Source organism: Ranitomeya imitator, chromosome 1, assembly GCF_032444005.1.
Source record: "Ranitomeya imitator isolate aRanImi1 chromosome 1, aRanImi1.pri, whole genome shotgun sequence".
Taxonomy (NCBI): Eukaryota; Metazoa; Chordata; class Amphibia; order Anura; family Dendrobatidae; genus Ranitomeya; species Ranitomeya imitator.
The window spans coordinates 1,020,545,825-1,020,571,170 of record NC_091282.1 but is presented as its reverse complement, the minus strand read 5'-3'; the positions used below and the strand labels follow the sequence as shown (position 1 = coordinate 1,020,571,170).

General features: G+C 40.9%; 1 protein-coding gene across 5 annotated transcripts in view; it reads left to right on the top strand.

Moving 5' to 3' along the window:
• Positions 1-25,346, top strand: part of INPP4B (inositol polyphosphate-4-phosphatase type II B) — a 1,184,089-nt gene that overhangs the window by 385,702 nt on the left and 773,041 nt on the right. For 4 of the 5 annotated variants that reach the window (XM_069743998.1, XM_069744002.1, XM_069744000.1 and 1 more), the window contains one exon: positions 6,284-6,400. In XM_069743998.1, the coding sequence (XP_069600099.1) occupies positions 6,284-6,400 (117 nt within the window). Of the gene's footprint in view, positions 1-6,283; positions 6,401-6,826; positions 6,931-25,346 lie in introns of those variants that run through there. The other variant, XM_069744001.1, reaches the window with a different exon arrangement.

Sequence of the window (25,346 nt, the reverse complement as noted above, 5' to 3'; positions counted from 1 at the left end):
AAATAAAGGGCTCGTACAAGTTTATAAATTGGACTTGTGCTGTTCAATTTTTAATTGCTTAGCTCATTGACGGCGCACTCACCCATGTTATTCAGTAGACCTGTTCAGATGAACAATGCTTTTCTCGGTCTGACTGTCCACGAGGAAAAAAAAATTGCTGCATGCACTATTTTCTTCCAAGTCTAAGATGAGACTGATCTATTCACGCTTAAAAAAAACAGATACCTCTTGAAACATTCAAGCGGCATCCAATTTCTATTGATATATTTCCTTTATGAACCTAGGTAACAGTATTTGATGATACACATTTTTTTTATTGTAGTAGTATGAAATCAGATCATACATAGATGCAGTGTCGGACTGAGGTGCCAAGGGCTCACCAGTAACAATGACTTTGGGGGCCCACTTTTCATCTGCATGCAAATATTACAATATCCTCGTTCACAAAATTACCTATATCTCTATTTAACAATAAACTACATAGTCTTTTTAATGAATGATGAGATGCTGTTTTTTTTCTGTACAGAGTTAATCATGTGAATTATGCCAATTACTGCCCATATAGTAGGGTTGGGGGCCCATGTCTGCACAGGGGCCCACCGGGGTATTTCCCTGTTCCCCTATGGGCCAGTCTGAGCCTGCATAATGTCATTCAAACATCACATGGTTGTCACACGGATGTAAGGCTAGGGTCACATTGCGTTAGGGCAGTCCGTTTAGCGCATAGCGCTACAGACTGCGCTAGCGCAATGTCCCAAAAGGGATCGCGTTAGCTGATCCCGCTAGTGCAGATCCCCGATCTGCGCTAGCGAGGAACGGACCGTGAACGCTGCAAGCAGCGTTCGCGGTCCGTCACTCAAATGACGGCACATCGCTAGCGCACGCCCAATGTGGGCGTGCGCTAGCGATGCGTTCGCCGTAGACATTAATGGCGGTGTTAACGGACTACGTTACACCGCTTTATGCTGCGGTGTAACGTAGTCCGTTAAACGTACCGCCATAACGCAGTGTGACCCTAGCCTAACTCTAAAAACACAGATGGCACATAGATGAAAATCGGATGTAAATTAGAAAAAAAAATCATTTTTTTCTGGTTAAAACTCAGACAATTTGACAATTTGTCATACACTCATCTGCAGCCACCCTAAAACTATAGTACTGAAGAGGAGGAGAGAGTGATATGTCCTTTGCGTTCTGTATGTATGTGTATACAGTGGGGCAAAAAAGTATTTCGTCAGTCAGCAATAGTGCAAGTTCCACCACTTAAAAAGATGAGAGGAGTCTGTAATTTACATCATAGGTAGACCTCAACTATGGGAGACAAACTGAGAAAAAAAAATCCAGAAAATCACATTGTCTGTTTTTTTATCATTTTTTTTGCATATTATGGTGGAAAATAAGTATTTGGTCAGAAACAAACAATCAAGATTTCTGGCTCTCACAGACCTGTAACTTCTTCTTTAAGAGTCTCCTCTTTCCTCCACTCATTACCTGTAGTAATGGCACCTGTTTAAACTTGTTATCAGTATAAAAAGACACCTGTGCACACCCTCAAACAGTCTGACTCCAAACTCCACTATGGTGAAGACCCAAGAGCTGTGAAAGGACACCAGAAACAAAATTGTAGCCCTGCACCAGGCTGGGAAGACTGAATCTGCAATAGCCAACCAGCTTGGAGAGAAGAAATCAACAGTGGGAGCAATAATTAGAAAATGGAAGACATACAAGACCACTGATAATCTCCCTTGATCTGGGGCTCCACGCAAAATCCCACCCCGTGGGGTCAGAATGATCACAAGAACGGTGAGCAAAAATCCCAGAACCACGCGGGGGGACCTAGTGAATGAACTGCAGAGAGCTGGGACCAATGTAACAAGGCCTACCATAAGTAACACACTATGCCACCATGGACTCAGATCCTGCAGTGCCAGACGTGTCCCACTGCTTAAGCCAGTACATGTCCGGGCCCGTCTGAAGTTTGCTAGAGAGCATTTGGATGATCCAGAGGAGTTTTGGGAGAATGTCCTATGGTCTGATGAAACCAAACTGGAACTGTTTGGTAGAAACACAACTTGTCGTGTTTGGAGGAAAAAGAATACTGAGTTGCATCCATCAAACACCATACCTACTGTAAAGCATGGTGGTGGAAACATCATGCTTTGGGGCTGTTTCTCTGCAAAGGGGCCAGGACGACTGATCCGGGTACATGAAAGAATGAATGGGGCCATGTATCGTGAGATTTTGAGTGCAAACCTCCTTCCATCAGCAAGGGCATTGAAGATGAAACGTGGCTGGGTCTTTCAACATGACAATGATCCAAAGCACACCGCCAGGGCAACGAAGGAGTGGCTTCGTAAGAAGCATTTCAAGGTCCTGGAGTGGCCTAGCCAGTCTCCAGATCTCAACCCTATAGAAAACCTTTGGAGGGAGTTGAAAGTCCGTGTTGCCAAGCGAAAAGCCAAAAACATCACTGCTCTAGAGGAGATCTGCATGGAGGAATGGGCCAACATACCAACAACAGTGTGTGGCAACCTTGTGAAGACTTACAGAAAACGTTTGACCTCTGTCATTGCCAACAAAGGATATATTACAAAGTATTGAGATGAAATTTTGTTTCTGACCAAATACTTATTTTCCACCATAATATGCAAATAAAATGTTAGAAAAAACAGACAATGTGATTTTCTGGATTTTAATTTCTCAGTTTGTCTCCCATAGTTGAGGTCTACCTATGATGTAAATTACAGACACCTCTCATCTTTTTAAGTGGTGGAACTTGCACTATTGCTGACTGACTAAATACTTTTTTGCCCCACTGTATAACCAAATTTTTATTGCTGTTTGGCATGCAGTGAGGGTGTATCATTCACATTTAAATATTCCAGAACTGCAGATGAGCATTGATAGGTGTAAACATGTCGCCAGTCATCCACCAATAAATCAAAACCCTCATTGAAAGATTGGATTATTTATACCAAAACAAAAATCATCATTCTTGGCAGCATATTGTCTGTGTAAACAGCCAGCCTGGGTAAAGAAGCCAGTAAACAAGCACCAAATGACTGCGTGATGGTGCAATATATTAGCATGTGGGGCTCCATTTTTAATTTTTGCCCAGTGCCGCATTATGTCTAAAATTGGCTCTAACATGCTAACCCAGCGCTGAGTTTAAAGTGAATCTGTAAGTAAGATCAACCCCCAAAACTGTGTACATATGGGCTTGATATCTAAATCCTTCAACATCTTCTCTGTTCTTACATTGCTGAGTGATTGATAGCTCACGGTCTGTGACACATCAAGTGCCAGGCAAGGAAATCTGACAGTGAGCTATCAATCAACCCAAAGAGGATGGTAGGGGGTGGGGAAAAGCATCTGGAAACAAGACTCAGGAAGTGCTATGTCATGCCCAGAGCACTTAATACATAATTTTCATATGAATGAAATGCTGCTTCAGATAGAGGATATAAAAGTTTGGATGGATTAACATTTCAAAGACCTGCATGTCCAAGGTTTGATCTTACTGGCAGATTCCCTTTACTCTATTACACTGTAGGCTTATGCGCAGTTGTCAGGTTGTGTCCCTTGTAACAGGTCTTTCTCATTCAACATGTTCAGATAAAGGCTTTGTACAAAGAAGAGCAACAGAAGCTTGGTAATGCTTTCGCAACCGATTTCACAATCCTTTTTGTGCAGTATAATTCCTGTGGTAAGCCCATTTAATAAATAGAAGACTCTTTGGTGCTGCGCATATGGTGGTTGACTGTAGAACACAAAGAATGTGACCGCGTTGCTATAAATGAAGCTTATATATATATATATATATGTGTGCAGTCTCACATGAGCTTGTGGCAGTTGATCTCAGCTTCCGTTTTGACACACTGTATTCATAGCACATCTTTCAAGGACCGTAATAGCGATGCAATTTAATTCCTGTCCTCTCCTCCTGTCTCCTGGAATATATAATCTGTAACTTTTGTGCAGTGTGTCCCCGGCCACTGATTGGCTGCTGTGGTCATGTGACAATGCTTATGTCAGGAGAATGCAGAGGTGATGTTTATGTTAGGAGACTACAGTGGTCACAAGACAATGTTTATGTTAGGAGTTCTGAAAGTGGAGCAGTAACGCCTGTTTGTGACATGAATACAGTTACCTTCTTTTATTGTTTTGATTTATACATCACCCTGGGGTCATTAATTAGGAATTGTGTAGAAGTGGACAACCTTTTTAAGCACCGCTACTGTACTCCAATACATATTTGTTTATTGTCAGCTGAACTTGTCAATTATCTAATGTGTGCATATGGCCCCAGAATTCACCTACAGATAATGTAGGAGGACAGAAGGATCAACCATATTAAATTACAATGCTCAATCTTTTGTTTGTACAGGAGATAAGCTGCTGCCAGAGGTGTCTGCCAATGTCTTTCTCCCCTATTCAGAACACATGCACCTTCCAGTTTGACCTGTGCTTGTGTATGGGGAGGTAAGGGAAGTTGGCTGTTACTTTTGCCTGACAGCTATGTAAAGTGTATTGAACCAACCTCTATGTGGCAATCGATGCACATGTCCAATGTTTTCATCAAAGTCTATCCAAATAAAAAATCCCTGTATGCCCAGGTATGATCCCGGAGAATCTGAGCACACTGTGATCACAGACATTGATCGGAGTGTGATTTGCCTAATCTGTCCAATTATCTCAGATGAGAAACTCTATGGCCATCTGCACCTGCCTTTACATTGAGGCTATGTGCACACATTCAGGTTTTTTCGCGTTTTTTGTGTGTTTTTTCGCGGTAAAAACGCTATAAAAACTCATTAAAAATGCATACATTATGCATCCTATCATTTAGAATGCATTCTGCATGTTTTGTGTACATGATGCGTTTTTTTCCACGAAAAAAACGCATCGCGGTAAAAAAAGCAGCATGTTCATTGATTTTGTGGATTTTCTGCGTTTTTCCTACTATTCTATGCATTTGGGAAAAAACGCACAAAAAACACATCAAAAACTTGTCAAAAACGCGTGTGGATTTCTGGCAGAAATGTCCGGTTTTTGTCAGGAAAATTTCTGCAAGAAATCCTGACGTGTGCACATAGCCTTAGGGTATGTTTCCACGTGCAGGAAACGCTGCGTGTCTGACGCTGCATAGAGCCGCAGCGTCAGACACGCAGCGTCCAGATGTTACAGCATAGTGGAGGGGATTTAATGAAATCCCGTCTCCACCATGCGTGGTAACACGCACGCAGCGGCCCTGCGACTCCGGACATGCTGTGCGTCTTTTCAGATCGCAGCATGTCCGTATATCTTGCGGCGACGCTGCGGCGCCGCAAGATATAGCACAGGGCCCTATGGTGGGGAGCGATGATCCCGGATGTGTGCTATGAACACATCCGGCATCATCGCGTCCCAGAAAGGGGGCGGGGCTTACCGCAGCCCGTCCTGAAAGTGGACACACAGCCTAACAATCAATTTTCGTTCTGTGGCATGTTTGCTCCTAGTTTAATTCATAGTAATTCATCCTACCTATTACTCTGAACGCATGCTTTTCTATACAGCTTGGTGTAAAGCGCAGTTCATGCCACTCTCTGAAACCCACAGAAGTAGTTTCCTCCCAATTCTAAAATGACCACCCCCTGTGGAGGTGAATTAGGCGTCCTGACGGATACAAGAGCTTTATTAGCTGTATTTTAAATCAGATGTTCTCATTGGATATTTAGGTCAACTGGGTGTTATGGAAAGGAGCGAATGGATAAAAGTCTAAATCTGCACGTGAACCTGACAGCAAACAGGGTTTGTCGAACAAAAAATCCTTGTCGGCTGAACGCTTGCCTGTGTGGATGTAATCCCTAAATGCTGCCCTCATTACAGCTGCCGTCATTGGTGTGGCTTAATCAGAATAGTTTCTGGCTGTTTGTACAAATTACAGCACACGTTCCTTCAAAAGAGACCCAACATGCTGTGACAGCTGGCCCTAAGGAAACACGTTTAAAACCAGGCTGGCATAGGAAATAAACAGTTTATTACGGCACACTACTAATAATGCTTCTGATAAATGATGACAGAGAGGCATTCACTCCGCCACTCAGACTCCTGCGCCATCGCTAGCCCTGCTGATATATAGGAGCGGCCACGGACTTTTGAAGGCATAGAAACACTTCGTTGAAATTAATATCTGTTTTTTTCGACTTCGCCCTCTCGTCTGCATGCTTGTCTGTCAGTTGCTTTCTGTGCTGCCAGCAGCTGCCACCTCATTGAGCTCAGTCTGTCTGCTTGTGCTATACAGGGAACAAGAGACCCACTGTTTCTGACTGGCGTGACGTTTCCCTCGGAGTATCCCATCTACGAAGAAACCAAAATAAAGCTCACGGTGTATGATGTCAAGGATAAGTCTCTCGAAACTGTGAGTATCCCGCTGGCACTTTATTCATTTCTCACTACTTGCCGGCCTCCATCCACTTCAGGGCTCTGTAGAATGACATTAAAGCAAGCAATGGACAGGGTAAGTGGACAGGATGGGCCATTTTCCATTTGCTGAGCTCCCTAATTACTCTTTATAGTGATAAGTGGATGTTTTCAAGCCTGGCAAATGCTGTTTTGGTCTACGCTCAAAGGCCAGAGAGACCGAGCTCCAGCTCTTAAAACATTTATATTTTGCATTCATTTTTTATGAACCAAGCCCTTATTTTTCCTGCTGGTTTGAATGAGGATGCTTTTCCTTGAGCTTATCTTTGGGCTTAGAAGGGTAGGGGTTAACTGCAGCTGTATTTAAAGCTCAATGGAGCACGTCTCATGCTTTTCTGCAGCCTGAGAAAGAGAACAGATGGATTAAATTAAACACTGCAAATAACCTTACAAGAAATATGGCTTGTACAAATGGGCCTCTTCACAGCAATCTGGTAACCTGTTATATCAATGTTAGCAGACCATTAAGTAAGTACTCGCCCTTCCGAAAAGCTGTATGATATGAACATGTGTTTTTGGCTAGCAGTCTGGAAAGCTTCGTCTACCAGATTTCTTATCGCTTCTGTAACTTTGGCTGATGTCGGGGTTGTGTTTCTAATAAGCCCGAAAGACTCGCGTCATTGCCGACTGGTATCATTGTTGTATTGTTGCCTGCACTGTTGAGACCTTGGATAATCAGCTTGGTTCCTTCTCATATCCCATATTTATTATGTTGTTTAGCTCTTTAATATGGATTAAGCTTGTGTTTCTTTTTCTATATTTTATCTAAAATGATTTTTTTTTAGCAATTAAATATTCATGATTGTGCCTATGAGATTTAGCTTGCTTTAGTACATCTAAGGGCTGAAGACTTTAAAAGATGTTTCTTCATCAAACCAATGAAATATAAATATATGCAAACATTCTTCTATTTGTATACATATATATTGAATGATGAAGACTTCTAAACAGCATCCTGGTACCCCAAGAAAAGTTATCTTTGGTCACTTTTGCATTACGCATTGGAGATTTGTATGAACATGATTTGATGCTTGTCTACTGGATTCCAATCATATCAAGCATGTCTCTGCGATTTTATAGATGGACTGACACCTCTGTAACACCATCTTGTCTTGGCTTTAAATTCAAGGCGTGTTGAGGCTTCTGATAATCCAAACAGTTTATGACCATGTCTGAACATATCCGTTTGAGTATGACCGGTGTAACACATCAGTTAGCACTTCATCTGTAATGTTTGCAAACCTGGCATGACTCTATCTAATGTGTTCAGACTATAATCCTTAGTAGTCCCCATTGTCTCCAAAAATACAGTATCCCCCATAAATAGTCCTGAGTGCGGTATATTTTATGAACTGTTTTTATTCGGATTTTCATGTATAACAAAAACATGGAAATAAAAAGTCACTGTTAATAATACTAATAATAATAATAGTAGATTAAACCATGATGCTCATCAAAAGAAGGAAATGCAAAGATGTAGATTCTCTAACAGAAATTTTTAAAAAAGGGTACTTCCTTGATCATAAAACAAGAAAGAGAGGGAAGTAGTAGAAAAAAGGGGGTCAGAGGTAGATATATTGTTCAAAAATTATAATGAACTTCTCATGTCATGCCATATACACCATAAACCAGACATATGATAAGTCCAACTGCGCTGTGAGAGATTTTACAGTGTTATAAGTTACGGATGAAGTTGTTCTGTGATCTCCATCTGCACGTTCTAAGCCAGTGTTTCCCAAGTTCGGTCCTCAAGAGCCACCAACGGGCCATGTTTTCAGGATTTCCTTAGTATTGCCCAGGTGAGAACTCCATAATCTAGACAGGCTTCAATTCCATCACCTGGTCCATACTAAGGAAATCCTAAAAACACGACCTGTTGGTGGCTCTTAAGGATTGGAGTTGGGGAACACTGTTCTAAGCAAATCATTTACCAGTTTTCCCAGTACATTCTGCAAACATTATTAACTAGATGTCCTAGACCCAATAACACTGGTGTTCTTACAGTTAATATACATGTAGGAATGGCTAGATTATCCTTTTTTGAAAGTTTTGTTTCATGTTAAAATGATCATTCAATCAGTTCAGGTCTAACTGGATGAAATATCTGTCTTAGCGAAGCGTCAGGCGGCTGTATAACTTGGACAGGGATCACAATGCTGGGACTGGCCGGTGGCTCTCCCGACCCGAGCATGACTTGGGTCGTATCTGGAGAGTCACCGGCCAGCCTGAGCACTCCTTTGTGATCCCCAGCCAAACTTTGCCGCTTCCCTTAATATCAGGATTAAACAGCTAATCACTGAAATGAATGTTCAATGTGGATTCCCCAGTCTCAACAGGTCTAAGAAATCTAATTAATAATGTATTTGGTTTGTACTGTGAAATCTGGTGACAGATCCGCTTTCATTTGAATTACCAAAACACATACACACCTTCATGGGAACGTCATGGTTCAAATCCTGGGAACTATTGGTTGTCATTAAGATGTGACTCAGAACTTTTATTAATAAGATGTAATGATATAGAAAATCTTGCTACTTTACCATTAAGTTGTTTCTAATGTTCTCTATGATATTGCTGAACTCCATTAAGTATATGTAGTTGTTCAGCAAAATGCTATTTGATTTATTATTTATTTAGTGATTTTTTTTCTGTAAGTGGAACAATGTAGCCAATTTAAAGTTAAAATTACTGTTTGGCGCTCTCGGATGAGCTTATTAATGAAGCTACCATTCAATTATCCCACTTGGCAATCTTCTCCATCTGTATAAATCACTTTCTCTCATTACCAATGAGGTGATAATTTGAATGGAGCAGGGTTAATTAGGAGAACCGGAAAAGAACTTTGGTAAATTGCTCTTCTTCTACTTGTTGTTTTCCTTTCCTCAGATCATTCTGTCACTAGGTCTATACATTAGTGTAACTGGGTATGTGGAGTGCATGTCAGGTCAATCACTCTTGCACTCCTGGAATGTGATCAGAAGAGAAGGCTTTCCAAGTGCATCAGTGCACGGCTCACAACTCTGTCACTGTGCGTGAAAGTACTGAGGAACAAGTGAGGACTTCTTGTAGAACCTGCACATTGCATGCTTCTTTGGAAACTTAGACCACGATATAACTTGCTGGAAAAATCAGCTTTATTTAGTCATCTGATTCCTCATATTTGTTGTGTTCTTTTATTTGCAATTATTCTAGTATAGGTATGTTGCAGGGGACGACATATCATTGGTGCAAACTGTGTAGCCGCACAGTGTACCAAGAGTTACGAGGGCCAATTACTACCTCTAAAATTGGTGGAATTGTGTATGATGAGGAGCTTTTGGACTGAGAAAAGCCCATATATTGTTCTTGCAAAGGTGACCTGTTTTGCCTGTGTTCGGTCCCGGTATATTGGTAATATGGAAGAAAAGTCTAAGAGGACTGGACTTCAGCACAGCTATGAATAAGGGTTGCTAACCCCAATGCGTAAGCATATGGATCGTTAATCTTTTTTTGCTGGTTCTCACCAAGTTTCTAATTTCACAGTAAAAGTTATGTTTTAACATTTTCTCATTGATGCTGGAGCACAGCCCTCTTTGACTTTTCTTCCATTTCTGACCGGGATACCAACCTAGTGTGTGCCGGCGCTCCTTGCACCACACCCTGATCAAACAAGATCTACCAGGGTTCCAATGTGAAATGAAATGGTTTTCACATTGAATTGTCCTCCCTGAAAGGTGAGCTTATTGCTATTTTTACTCCTTCCCCACATGTTGGTAGCTATCGTTGTACAATGTATAGAGTTATTCGAGACCTTTTAGAGTAGTATTTGTTTTGTTCTTTTTTTTAGATAAAAAAAATTCATCCCGAGTTAAAAAGGAAGAAAAAAACTTCATTCAATCCTTTATTAGATATACTTTTATGAATAGTAACAGAAATCAATCAGGAGAACAGGCACAACGTGCTGGCAGACTGGACTTGCAAGTGACAGAGCATAGTGTTATTCCAGGGATGTTTGAAATAGACTTGGCAGACAAATAGGCTCACGTGATGGAATAAATGAGCAGTGCTTGTCTGAATGGACGGCACTAAATTAGCCACTATGTATATTTGTAGCCTTGCTGTTTATTCCTTTGTCATCCACAATGATATACTGTATGGGGTGGCTATTACAAGCTAGACAAACTGCAAAACTATTTGTAAAATATCTTCTGGTTTCCTGTATTACCATGGTGCTATCCATGACTGGTGTAGTCCTGTGTGGGTTTCCTGTAATACCATTAGCAAAGCTCACATTACTGGTTTACAACAGGTAGTTGTTCCAATAAAAGTGTAAGGTAGGAAAGAACAATGGTGTATTCATAAATGTAAATTGATATCTGCTTGGCAATCATTTTACTGATATCATCATATAATTACATATTTAGTTAGGAAGGTTACTGTAGTATTTGCTAAGAAAGAAAGACGTTTGGCTGATTTGTGGTTAATTAACACCTTTTGCTGTCCTTACCTTACTAACGTTATTATAGGGTATCACTACAACTTTTATTTAACTTTGTTGAAAAGTTAAACTAAAAACCAGGAAATAAAATCGTAACAAGTTTAAAGCATTCGAATGCTGGTCAGCATTAATTTCAAGCAAGTCAGAATGGCTGTACTGACTACTGGCATGTCAATCTAGCTTGCCACTAATTTAGACAAGGGTATACAGTAGAAGTAAACTTATGGAAAACATAACTGAAATGCTAAAGGTTGAATTTGTGAAAAAGTATCATATACACTACGTTATATGGACAAGAAGATTGAAACACCAAGACTTTCTACCTATACTAAGCTTTCATAGTCAATCAAAACTGAAAAACTGGCACCTTCAAATTTGCACACCTCTGCATCAAGAGTGGCCGGGACCAACAGGTGCTACACCCAGTAGAGAAATCTTCAAAGAATCGCAGGAAGGGTAAAATTGTGGCACTCTCTGTCCTGTAAAAAAAACATATTTAATAAAGCGGGTTAAAATATGTATACATGGGAGCAGGTCACATAAAGGACAACAGCCGTTTCGTATCTAACCAACGGGTCCAGGTACCTGTAATTTTTTGCTTAAATGCGAAACGGCTGTTGTCCTCTATGTAACCTGCTCCCTTGCATCCATGTTTTCACCTGCTTTATTAAAGAAGTTTTTTATGGGACAAAGAGTGACACTTTTTCATTCTTCCTGCGATTCTAAGCTTTTATGACCTCCCATTCTAAATCCATAAGCATTAATATGGAGTTGGTCACCACCCTTACACCTCACTCTCCTCCTCTTTGCAACTAAAAACAGCTGCCACTCTTCTGGGAAAGCTTACTGCCGTATTTTAGAGGGTGCCTGTTGAATTTTTGCCCTTTAATCCAGAAGAGCACTTGGGAGGTCAAACAGTGATGTTGGATGAAAGGACCTCATAATCTCTGTTCTAGTTTATTTCAAAGGTTTTATTTTAAGTAGAGGTCAGGGCTCCGTGCAGGCAGTCGAGTTCTTTCACACCAAAATAGTCCAACAATTTTTTTATGGGCTTTGCTTTGTGCACTGGGGAACACCTTTACTGGAACCGAAAATGACCTTCCCCAATCTGTTCCTATAAACTTGGAAGTGTAGAACTTTCCAAAATATCTTGATATGATGAAGCAATAAGATTTCTCTTCACTGGAGGCCGAACCCTGAAATCCAACCTGCTTTATAGGAGAATACTGAATGGGGGTATTGTGGGAACCCCTGGATCTTAGTATACTGCTTTGGCATGAAAAAGCTTTGGTTAACCATTATGCCTGTAATGGGGCTTTGGTTGCCACTATTGTGAGGGGGGTGGGAGCTGAATGTGGCTCGTGACCCTCTCTCAAGGCTGGATGTGGCTCCCGACCCTCTCTCAGAGCTGAATGTGGCTCTCAAGGTCAGAAACATTGGGGACCTCTGCTCTAGAGCATAATATGTAAAAAATAGTAAAGATCCTTATGTGAGGGTGAGCCAGAGTGGTAGTCATGGGTGAGAGCAATCCCTGTATCACACCCTGGCCTCTCCTCACAGTACAATAGTACCTTTCCATCGGCACCCCCTGTGTTCTGGGTCTCTGCGCCATCAGGTTCCCCTCTGGGCTGCTGAAGGCTCCTTGTCCTCGATATTTGATACTTTGAAGAGTTGGGGAAGAAAGTAAAGGAACTGGATGCACAGGTAGTTTTTTCTTCTATCCTTCCAGTAGACGGGCATGGCACCAGGAGATGGAACAGGATCCTTGATGCAAACAACTGGCTAAGACGATGGTGCAGACAACAAGGATTCGGATTCCTGGACCACGGTGTGAATTACTTGTACGATGGACTCCTCGCCAGAGACGGACTACACCTCAACAAACCTGGGAAACACACATTCGCCAGAAGACTCGCTACACTCATCAGGAGGGCGTTAAACTAGAAGAAGAGGGGACGGGAAGAAAAACATTAGACTTGAACAAAGAAGATCCAGGAAAACATACTCAGAAGGGAGGTAAGAACATTTCTAAAACAATCCACAGCGAGGAGATTGGAACAAAACAAAATCCTCTAAACTGCATGCTTGCAAATGCCAGAAGCCTGACAAACAAGATGGAAGAACTAGAAGCAGAAATATCTACAGGTAACTTTGACATAGTGGGAATAACCGAGACATGGTTAGATGAAAGCTATGACTGGGCAGTTAACTTACAGGGTTACAGTCTGTTTAGAAAGGATCGTAAAAATCGGAGAGGAGGAGGGGTTTGTCTCTATGTAAAGTCTTGTCTAAAGTCCACTTTAAGGGAGGATATTAGCGAAGGAAATGAGGATGTCGAGTCCATATGGGTCGAAATTCATGGAGGGAAAAATGGTAACAAAATTCTCATTGGGGTCTGTTACAAACCCCCAAATATAACAGAAACCATGGAAAGTCTACTTCTAAAGCAGATAGATGAAGCTGCAACCCATAATGAGGTCCTGGTTATGGCGGACTTTAACTACCCGGATATTAACTGGGAAACAGAAACCTGTGAAACCCATAAAGGCAACAGGTTTCTGCTAATAACCAAGAAAAATTATCTTTCACAATTGGTGCAGAATCCAACCAGAGGAGCAGCACTTTTAGACCTAATACTATCTAATAGACCTGACAGAATAACAAATCTGCAGGTGGTCGGGCATCTAGGAAATAGCGACCACAATATTATACAGTTTCACCTGTCTTTCACTAGGGGGACTTGTCAGGGAGTCACAAAAACACTGAACTTTAGGAAGGCAAAGTTTGACCAGCTTAGAGATGCCCTTAATCTGGTAGACTGGGACAATATCCTCAGAACTAATAATACAGATAATAAATGGGAAATGTTTAAGAACATCCTAAATAGGCAGTGTAAGCGGTTTATACCTTGTGGGAATAAAAGGACTAGAAATAGGAAAAACCCAATGTGGCTAAACAAAGAAGTAAGACAGGCAATTAACAGTAAAAATAAAGCATTTGCACTACTAAAGCAGGATGGCACCATTGAAGCGCTAAAAAACTATAGGGAGAAAAATACTTTATCTAAAAAACTAATTAAAGCTGCCAAAAAGGAAACAGAGAAGCACATTGCTAAGGAGAGTAAAACTAATCCCAAACTGTTCTTCAACTATATCAATAGTAAAAGAATAAAAACTGAAAATGTAGGCCCCTTAAAAAATAGTGAGGAAAGAATGGTTGTAGATGACGAGGAAAAAGCTAACATATTAAACACCTTCTTCTCCACGGTATTCACGGTGGAAAATGAAATGCTAGGTGAAATCCCAAGAAACAATGAAAACCCTATATTAAGGGTCACCAATCTAACCCAAGAAGAGGTGCGAAACCGGCTAAATAAGATTAAAATAGATAAATCTCCGGGTCCGGATGGCATACACCCACGAGTACTAAGAGAACTAAGTAATGTAATAGATAAACCATTATTTCTTATTTTTAGGGACTCTATAGCGACAGGGTCTGTTCCGCAGGATTGGCGCATAGCAAATGTGGTGCCAATATTCAAAAAGGGCTCTAAAAGTGAACCTGGAAATTATAGGCCAGTAAGTCTAACCTCTATTGTTGGTAAAATATTTGAAGGGTTTCTGAGGGATGTTATTCTGGATTATCTCAATCAGAATAACTGTTTAACTCCATATCAGCATGGGTTTATGAGAAATCGCTCCTGTCAAACCAATCTAATCAGTTTTTATGAAGAGGTAAGCTATAGGCTGGACCACGGTGAGTCATTGGACGTGGTATATCTCGATTTTTCCAAAGCGTTTGATACCGTGCCGCACAAGAGGTTGGTACACAAAATGAGAATGCTTGGTCTGGGGGAAATTGTGTGTAAATGGGTTAGTAACTGGCTTAGTGATAGAAAGCAGAGGGTGGTTATAAATGGTATAGTCTCTAACTGGGTCGCTGTGACCAGTGGGGTACCGCAGGGGTCAGTATTGGGACCTGTTCTCTTCAACATATTCATTAATGATCTGGTAGAAGGTTTACACAGTAAAATATCGATATTTGCAGATGATACAAAACTATGTAAAGCAGTTAATACAAGAGAAGATAGTATTCTGCTACAGATGGATCTGGATAAGTTGGAAACTTGGGCTGAAAGGTGGCAGATGAGGTTTAACAATGATAAATGTAAGGTTATACACATGGGAAGAAGGAATCAATGTCACCATTACACACTGAATGGGAAACCACTGGGTAAATCTGACAGGGAGAAGGACTTGGGGATCCTAGTTAATGATAAACTTGCCTGGAGCAGCCAGTGCCAGGCAGCAGCTGCCAAGGCAAACAGGATCATGGGGTGCATTAAAAGAGGTCTGGATATACATGATGAGAGCATTATACTGCCTCTGTACAAATCCCTAGTTAGATCGCACATGGAGTACTGTGTCCAGTTTTGGGCACCGGTGCTCAGGAAGGATATAATGGAACTAGAGAGAGTACAAAGGAGGGCAACAAAATTAATAAAGGGGATGGGAGAACTACAATACCCAGATAGATTAGCGAAATTAGGATTATTTAGTCTAGAAAAAAGACGACTGAGGGGCGATCTAATAACCATGTATAAGTATATAAGGGGACAATACAAATATCTCGCTGAGGATCTGTTTATACCAAGGAAGGTGACGGGCACAAGGGGGCATTCTTTGCGTCTGGAGGAGAGAAGGTTTTTCCACCAACATAGAAGAGGATTCTTTACTGTTAGGGCAGTGAGAATCTGGAATTGCTTGCCTGAGGAGGTGGTGATGGCGAACTCAGTCGAGGGGTTCAAGAGAGGCCTGGATGTCTTCCTGGAGCAGAACAATATTGTATCATACAATTAGGTTCTGTAGAAGGACGTAGATCTGGGGATTTATTATGATGGAATATAGGCTGAACTGGATGGACAAATGTCTTTTTTCGGCCTTACTAACTATGTTACTATGTTACTATGTTACTATGATATCACACAAAGAGAGACACCATCCAGCTCAACTTTAACAATTGCTGCTTTACATGGTTCTTTACACAGCACATACAAGTTATTTCCAGCATCCACATCTACAGTAGTTTCACAATGTGCAACTTCTGTCCTTCTCTCTCTCTCGCTAAGCCTGCTTTCGAGACTGACCGTACCATTCGATCCCTCAGCGACCTCTCTGTTCATCACTACTCCGTTTGGGGACGCCTCAGCCATTTCGTCCCAGTTCTGAGGGCGTCAGCCCATGCAATAAGCGGCCACATGATGAGCGACCTGCCCATACTGCTAAGCCTTTACTAGCAACTGCAGTCCCACTAATAATGCATTAATAATAATACTCATAATGCTAGCACTATTGCTGTTGCTTTTCCTGATGGGGTACACACCAGGGATGCTATATGGCTGGTCCCTGTTCTTCTGTATTTTGCTTTAATTATTGTATTGTTAACGTTGTTACTTATGACTGTTGTGTTTGAAACTGTTAAACTGAAAAGCGCTGCGGAATATGTTGGCGCTATAAAAATACAAATTATGATTATTATTCTGTAATGTTGTGTGGCACAGTGTAGCTCAGGCTTGACAGCCCAAGTGAGCTGCACAGGTGCCCTGGTCCCAACTGAGATCTGTCAGGATGTCCCTCCTGTCTTATCCACTGTGCGTCTCCTATGTTTAACTATTTACTAACTGAAACCCAAGGGGTATTACTCCTAATATACTATGTACATTCCTATGTTCTCTGTGCCCCCATCTTGTGGCTGAACTGTGCACTGCACTTTCCTTTTAGTAATCAATATACCCTGTGCAGCAGTATATAATTATATACTTAAAGGGATAGAGGCACACATCAATCTTTGTAGCCCCTTACACTTATACTCACTTCACTGCACACCTCTCCTTTACATGCTCTCTTCACTGTCACCCATGTGGTCCTTGTTGCATCTTCTGACGCTTGGGCTGAAATTCCTGGGCATGTTACACACACAGAGCCAGGACTTCCAGCTCTGATAGGGCCTGGGAGGACTCTGCACAAGCACCCGAAAGGTTATGACATCATGACATACACTGTGACCTTGCACAGCACCGCCCCAGGCCTCATCAGAGCCAGCAGTCCTAGCTTACTGAGCAGCAGTTTGAGCAGCAGGGACCAGAAGATGCAACAAGGAGTTGGGGGGCCATGGAGGTGAGCAGTAAGATAAATATAAGTATTTTTTATTGCAATAGTTTTTTACACATCAGAAAAATTGTAGCCAATGGCCACAATTTAGCTAAATCCCTGCAGAAGCGAATAGCTAAAAATTTGCATTTTGGTGAATGCGGATAATTGTAAAATTTGAGTGCAATTCAATATGACTGGAAATTATCTGCTCTTCTTAGTTGCTTGGTGATGTAAGTCTTGCATACAGTTTCTCAGACATGGAAACCTATATATGAAGCTCCCGGTGTATAGTTTTTGAGCTGATGATCATGTTAGAAGAGGTTTGGAGCGCAATAGTTAGTCAGATGGGCAACTTTTAGGCTCTGTCCCCCAATGCATTCGGGAACCATTACCCCGCTCTGTAATTTTACGTTGTTTCCACTCCATAGCTAAGTTGATGTGATTTCTAATTTCTTCCATTTTTCACTAATACCAATCAGAGTTTATCATGAAATATTTTGGAGGTAATGCATTTAGCAAACTGACTTTATATAACAATAGTATTTTATCACAGGACCAAACTATAAAAGTTTGAAAAAGAAAAAGCTCAATGAATTAAATACAGACTGCATAGCTAGATGCTGGTTTGTATATGTCATGATATGTACTTTTGCCCTGTCCTATATTTGAATAATATGCCATTTGATGTATGTAACTGTTCTCTGGTTTCTATTAGCTGTAATTTATGTATTTTCTTGTGCTGGGAGTTCACCTGTAACAATATGTCTCCTTCCCCCAATACTTGCAGCCCTAAGCTATAATGTAATTAAGCTTTGTCAACATCACTAGTGGAGGAATAGCCATTCTTCCTCACAGCAGGTGGCTAGTCAAATGTACATACTACATAGACTATGTGGAGCCCACCAGTCTAGAATCTTCTGGTGGACCCAACCATTGAATACAAGGTGTGACCCCTACCCCCCTTCATGGGAGGATCCCAGGATCTCAGACAATCCATTCTTTTTTTGAGATCAGATGTGAGTTGATCCTTGAAGGAGAAGGAGTGGGGATTCTTAGCTGAGGCAAGACCCCACGTCCAGCTGTGACTGCGGAAGCGAACGGGGCGAGACTTGAGCTGAGGACATATGTCGTCATTCGTGGGATTGTTTTGGGATCCCTTGGACTAATTGTGGACTATTGCTTTGTTACCTGGCACAAGGATTATCGGGAGGTGCCCCTGAATATGTTCCCTTGGACTAATTGTGGACTATTGCTTTGTTACCTGGCGCAAGGATTATCGGGAGGTGCCCCCGAATATGTTCCGTTGGACTAATTGTGGACTCTGTAGATCTACCTGCATGTGTTGTTCCAGCGTTCTTGATAATAAATCTGTAGAATCATCCCTCGGCCTGTTGTCCCTTCTTGCTCTGCCGTACAGCCCGTCACAGTATATATCTGTGGAAATGGAACTAAATGAATAATTGCAAAGTGTTTTTATGGAGTGCAGCAAGCAAGGGGTCACCTTCACTCATTAAATAGGTGCAGTGGTGAATGATGTGTACAAAATTTAAAGGGAACCTGTCACCAGGTTAGGCCACTATGAGTTATAGCCATCACCTTTCAGGGCTGATATACAGCATTCTATAATGCTGTATTTCAACACCCAACCCGACCTGTAAGAGAAGAAAAAATAACTTTTATTATACTCACCTGCGGGGCGGGGTGGTCCGGTCTGAGAGGTGTCGCCCTTCTTGGTCCCGCACCTCCCATCTGCTTGCAATGTCGCCCTCCTGATTGCTTTGTGTGGATGACGCAACACTGCATCATCCACACAGTCCCTTCGGCACCACACTCCTGTGTAGGCGTACGTATCTGCCCTTTTGAAGGTAGAGAAAAGTACTGCAGTGCGCAGGTGCCGGAAAGGGTAAAAGACCCCCGGCACCTGCGCACTGCAGTACTTTCGCTCTGCCCTCAACAAGGCAGAGAAGTGCCCCTGTGCATTAATGCACTGCAGAGGAGACTGTGTGGATGATGCAGGGTCATGTCATCCACACAAAGCAAGCAGGAGAGTGGCGATCATAAGAAAATAGGAGGACCAAGAAGAGCAACACCCCTCGGACCGCACTGCCCTGCAGGTGAGTATAATAAAAGTTATTTTTCTCCTCTATCAGATCAGGCTGAGGGCAGATATACAGCATTACAAAATGCTGTATATCAGCCCTGAAAGGTGATGGCCATATCTTATATTGGCCACATAATACGTTAATGCAAGTTACTGGAATTTTGTGAACACAAGCATAATTCTAAACTTTTCATGTTCCAAGCACTCACTACTTGGATTGCTGGAAAACATTCTTGTTAACTGATAAGATTATACTATAGTGTATGTGTTAAAGGCTCTGTTTTTTAAAATATTTTTAAATTTCTTTTCATATTACTAGTTAGTTTTATTTAGATGAGTGGATCTGACAATATTTGAATTTGCCAAATCGGGTGGATTTTACAAGGAAATTCAATTTACTGTGAAGTTGTTCTCTCAGATTTGAATGTTCCTCACTAGACCCCAAACAATAGTAAATCTAGGATGTAAAAAAATAATACTACCTCAACACTCATCGACACTCATCTATTCCGCCTTCCTCGCAGTTGGCCATTTGAACCTCTGTACCTATTCTCTGCCCCTTCAGTGGCCACGTGTATTGTCTCCAGCATCTTCACTCCAAGACGAGTCAGCTAGGTCTCGAAGGGACAGGAGAGCCATTTGCTGAGTACTATTATTTATTTTTAACCATTTGTCAGGCCATCTACGGTTCGGCAACATAGTGGCTGCCATTTTGCTGAGCGAAATGTAAAAATGCCTGGATTCTAGAGAATTTTGTCAAATTCAAGAAGAATTCAATTCCACTCAAATAAATTCACTTGTACTTTGCTTCTGTACTTATTTCTCTTTTAAGCCTTGTTTAAAAGCCGAAAGTGAGAAATAGACCAACTTTAGTATTCCTATGTTCAATACAACATTAAGTGTTAGCTCTAATAACTTCCATCTATTTCAATGGCGGTTAAGTACAAGTCACAGTTTTTTGCAAATAAGGTGTTTAGTGCTCGACAGAAAGTGGAGTTTAAAAGCAGTTTGTGTCTATTCGTAAGGAAGAAAATAGAGCTACGTAAATCATTTTGCTTTCGAAACTGCTTAGTGCCAATTTCTGCTCAAAATTATGTGGAAGTCTCAGCATGGTTAAATATTGTGTTTTACTTTTATTCTGGGAATAGATTTGATCGTGAAAATATTATATTTTTCTTAATATTAAAAGGCAACATTAACCGAATGTGCAGGGTCTTGTAGTAAATCAGTGTGTCACAGTGACGGATTGTCCAGGCTGTGTACAGTGTCTGATAAATGGCTACAACACCATGAGAAGACTTAATTGTGCCATGAGAGAGAGTCCTATGGATCTGAGCTGTAGGAGCTGCTTTGTGCTCTTGTTTACTGTGTGCTTTAAAAATGGTCATTTATTGTACCTTTGTGCTTTGAAACTAATTTCCGAGAAAATACCAGGAGCGTATTACTGTTGGGAGTTACCTAGTCATCCCAATCAGGATTCTGCTAGAGGTTTTAGGGTATATACTGTTAAACCAGATAACAAGCAGCAAAACCCTTCACATTGTGTACTATATCTTTATGATTTTAGTTCACTGGGGGACCTAGGTACTCCACCAACCTTTGATTTTTGACAATGTACATGTGGGCAGGAAGCCTTCTTTTGGAATCTGCCGAACCCATCTTCATCTACCTGGTAACCAGATGGTGATCCATCACTGCAGCCAATTCATCTCCACATTTCCGTGGCAGTGTAAAATGTTTTATATGCTGTCCCACAAAGTAAAATATAGCAAAGCACTTAACATTGTACACTGTATCATTGCGATTTGTTTCTTTGTGACTTGGGAGCATCTTAGTTTCATCAAGTGGCCAGATGGTGGTCCATCAATCTAGCAAATGCTAGATTCACTCTGTCTTCTGACAGAGTGAAAGGTTTTATATACTATCGGACCAAATAAAAAACAGCAAAAACACATAACATTGTATAGTGTCTCATTACAATCCACAACTTTGGAACTTAGAGACCAAACTCTGTTCCGCTAGTTGGCCAGATGGTGATCCATAAATCCTGCAAATGCGTTTCCACCTCTCCAGTGACAATGTGGCTTTCAGCAATAGCTTAGCATTGTGCAATGTGATCTTCTGCTTGTCTGTGACCATAGAAACCCAATCCCTGAAGCCCCATTGAGCAGTTTGTGTGCTGATTTTTCTTCCACAGTGAGTTTGGAACTTTGTAGTGAGAGTTACAACCAAGTATAGAACATTTTTATGAGCTGCGCTCTTCAGAACTCTTTGAGCTTGAGTTATTAATCCATTTCACGGCTGAGATGTTGTTGCTCCTAGACATTTCCTCTTCATAATAACAGTACTTACTTTTGCTCAGGCATTTATATCCGGGCAGAAACTTGACAAACCTACTTGTTGAAAAGATGGCATCCTATAACGTTTCTCTTCAGTCTAGCCCGCTCTACTGCTAATATATGCCAAAAGCATGAATACTTTCCAACCAAGGTTCTTCCAAATATTAGTGGGGACACAAAATGAGAAGAAATCAGAAACCTGCATTACCATGTAGGTATAAAATACAATATTTATTTTATGAAACATGATGTGCAAACCTATTGAAATCACTACGTGTTCATATTTCAAATCGGTGTTGTTCATGTTTTCTGGGCATGTGCTTTAAGGACCTGTCTCTTAAAGAATTTAAAATGCAATCCTTTTATCTGCATCAAATATTTTAAAGAGTATGTACTTATGCTGTACTAATCATCTGTAGCCATTCATTATGATATTAAACACCAATTACATGTATCTGAATAAAATGGAAAACAGAATATTAGGGGTATTTTATTGACACATTGATTACAATGTGGCATTATATATTTGTGATTAATTGGAAATAGCATTACCCTTTATTCTGTATGCAAATTTTGGCTTGTCAAATTTCCAGTGATATCTCATGTAAGCTCCAATGTTTAGCATATAATTCAGTCTGTGTTCATATTTAGCAACATTTATTATAGAACTGTCTGATTAATATCAGTGCAATCATATGAGATGGGTAATTTGCTTAGATGACAGCATTTTATGTGATGGCAGAAGATCTTTAAAGGGAATCTGTCAGTAGGATTAACCCTCCTAAGATGTCTATATGGGCATGTAGGTCATAGAAAGCTGAATAAAATGATACCTTGATATACAGTATGTGATCCAATGATTTATTCCAGAGAAATTCATGTTTTACTTATTTTTAAATGAGCTGTTCAGGACTATGGGCCAGACACTGATCTCCCTGAGAACCTACCTGCAGAGCTTATTGTAAATGAAAGGGAGAGTTACCAGTGTGAAACCTGAATCTAACACCGAACAGTAGAACTAAACTTTGTCTTCTTACAAACACATTTTGTGCAGCTCTCACAGTTTTCCTGTATTGCAACGCTGTCTGCCTGTGAAATAGAAGCTGAGGCACTGAGATGGAGGATCCTGTAGATGTGTCAGTTATAATCACACACACCTTTGCCGTGAGATAAGGAGAGCAGAGAGTGGCCATTAAACCCTTTCACGTAAAATAAATCCTGGGGGCAGATTCTCATGTGGATCGGTCTCCCCCCCCATAGTCCTGAACCGCTAATTTACGTATAAGAACAACATGGATTTCTCTGGAATAAGACATTGGATCGTAGATATCAGTGTATCATTTTGTTCAGCTTCCTATGACCTGCAAGCCTATATAGATGTCTTAGAAGTAGAGATCCTACTGACAGATGACAGATTTCCTTTAAGTGGCTGAACAAGTAAAATTTGACTTGCTCCAAACTTTTTGGCTGAAACCACTATGTCTACCTGTATATTACTATTTTTTGTGCTATTTGGTCCAAGTGTAAAGTACACCTGCCCCATGATATGCTCCCCATAAATGAAAAAGTCATGCTATGATGACAGATCCACGATAACTTTAAATAATTTAGTGGGACATCCCCCCAAAAATTAGGCTTAACACCGATGTGCAGTTTTGCTAAGAATAATTAATATGTAGCAACTTGGTATAGACAGTCAAAGTGTATGTGCACATCTATAGATTTTTAGCAATATTTTCTGCTGCAAAAAACTAGAGCGTTGGCAGATTTTTGCCCCTATGCACCAAGTATATCACTCTGTCTCATATATTTTAAAAACGGTTAATTTTTACTTTATACATAACTCAATACCACATATTTAGATAGCTTACACCAGTCATTCGTTCACACCAGAATTGTAGCACAATTTGGGTATAAGGTGTTTCATTTCCATGCAAATCACTTCCATTTAAGGCTGGGTGCACACAGTACGGAAGTAGCAGCACTTTGCATGTAGCGCATGTTCGCTGCGTCCAAAGAGCTGCCGTGTATTGAACGCAGGTGAATCCACATGTGATAACTGAACCGTTTGGATTCAACGCATCTGATACATTCTATGGGTGAAATTAACATCTCCGAAAGATAAATAGACATGCTGCGGTCTGGATAGATGCACCACATGTCCGTCTCCGCGGGTGAGCTGCGGGTGTCGGTGCACACATAGCGGGCATGGAATTTCTTGAAATCCCATCCACTATGCTGTAACATGTAGATGCTGTGGGTTTGACGCTCAGCGTCCAACCCACAGCGATTACTGATTGTCTACATATACCCTAAGACAACTTTTTGCTAGACCTCACTTCATTGTCGAACGAGATGGAAAAAGTATCTAAAATGTCAACATATTTCTTTGGTGCATTTAGTAAGTGCCAATTGTTAAAAAGACAGGTGAACAAATACTGCGTTATTGGAGCAAAATAACATACATTTTCTGTGAAAAATTCATGAGCAGAATTTTTATGGCTTTTACAAGACTTGATTGCAGAGTAGGTAAAGGGGCAATTAACCTATAACCGTTGCCGTGATATTTCCAGAAGGAACAGCCTTTTTGAAAACTTGAGGTTCGTTAAAAGTATTTGAGATAACTATGAAGCAGATCTTGGGGCATAAATGGAAATATGTGTGTACTTGAGACTAAAATGTGGGCACTGTTTGTTATATTGATATTTTTGGGGCATTGTGCTATTGAGTTATTTGGGACCTCTAATTTTAAATCAATTATTGCCGAGCTTTCACACATGTATTGCTTAAAAGCAGTTTGTCATTACTAGCTGACTGTTCATTACAAGCACAGGCGCTCGGTGCACCCTTGATCTGGCAGACCAGTTAATACCTACTATACCAACTATGTGTTTTCATCTATCACCATCCTCTTCTTCCTTGATGAACCGCTGTGGTACTACAGGAGCCAGAGGAGGACATACATAAGTGGGAAGTAAGTAGGTAGGGAGGTGCACTGAACTATTTGACTGCCCAAGGATGCATCAAGGCCCTGTGCTTGGTTTGAGTAGATATTTTTGTGCTGACAGACTCCCTTTAGGGCCTGTGTAGAAATTGCAGATTTGGTGCATTTTTGGTGCCATGCAGATTTGCTAGCAAAACCTGAAGGAATCATGATGCCAGTAAAGTGAATGAGAAACCGGACGTGTCATGCACATGCGATGTGGCTTATTTTTGACTTGTAGATTTGGTGTAGAAAATAATCTGCAGCATGTCAGATCTCTGTGCGTTTTTCACCATTGAATTCATTCAAATCAGTCGAAAACACAGGCGAAAAAGCACCAAAAACTTGGCCTAAATGTGCATTTTTGCAGCTGCAGTTTTCCTGCCAAGAGATGCAGAAATGTCCAGAAATCTCAGCATCCATTTACTCAACGTGTATACATAGCCTTAAGGATAAGTTCATACTGGGCATTTTTGCTGCTTTTTAAATGCATTTTTGTTTATGCTAATTTTCATCTGCATTTGACAGTACCAGTTATGTCTATGAGATTTCAGAATCTCATGCACACAGCTTGTCTTTTTTGTCATCAGTATTTTGTGCTTTGCTTGGTTTTTTGGACATGGAGCATGTCACTTCTTTCAGCATTTTTTCAGCATTTTTCACCCATTGAACAGAATGGAAAAAAAGCATCAAAAATGCTTCGAAAAACTAAGCAAAACCTGCATTTTTGACACAGCTTATTTCCTGCCAAGCACTCCCGTTTTGATACAGAAAAAAAACGCGGCAAAAATGCCGAGTGTGAAATTAGCCTTAGGCTCCACGTAAATGTATC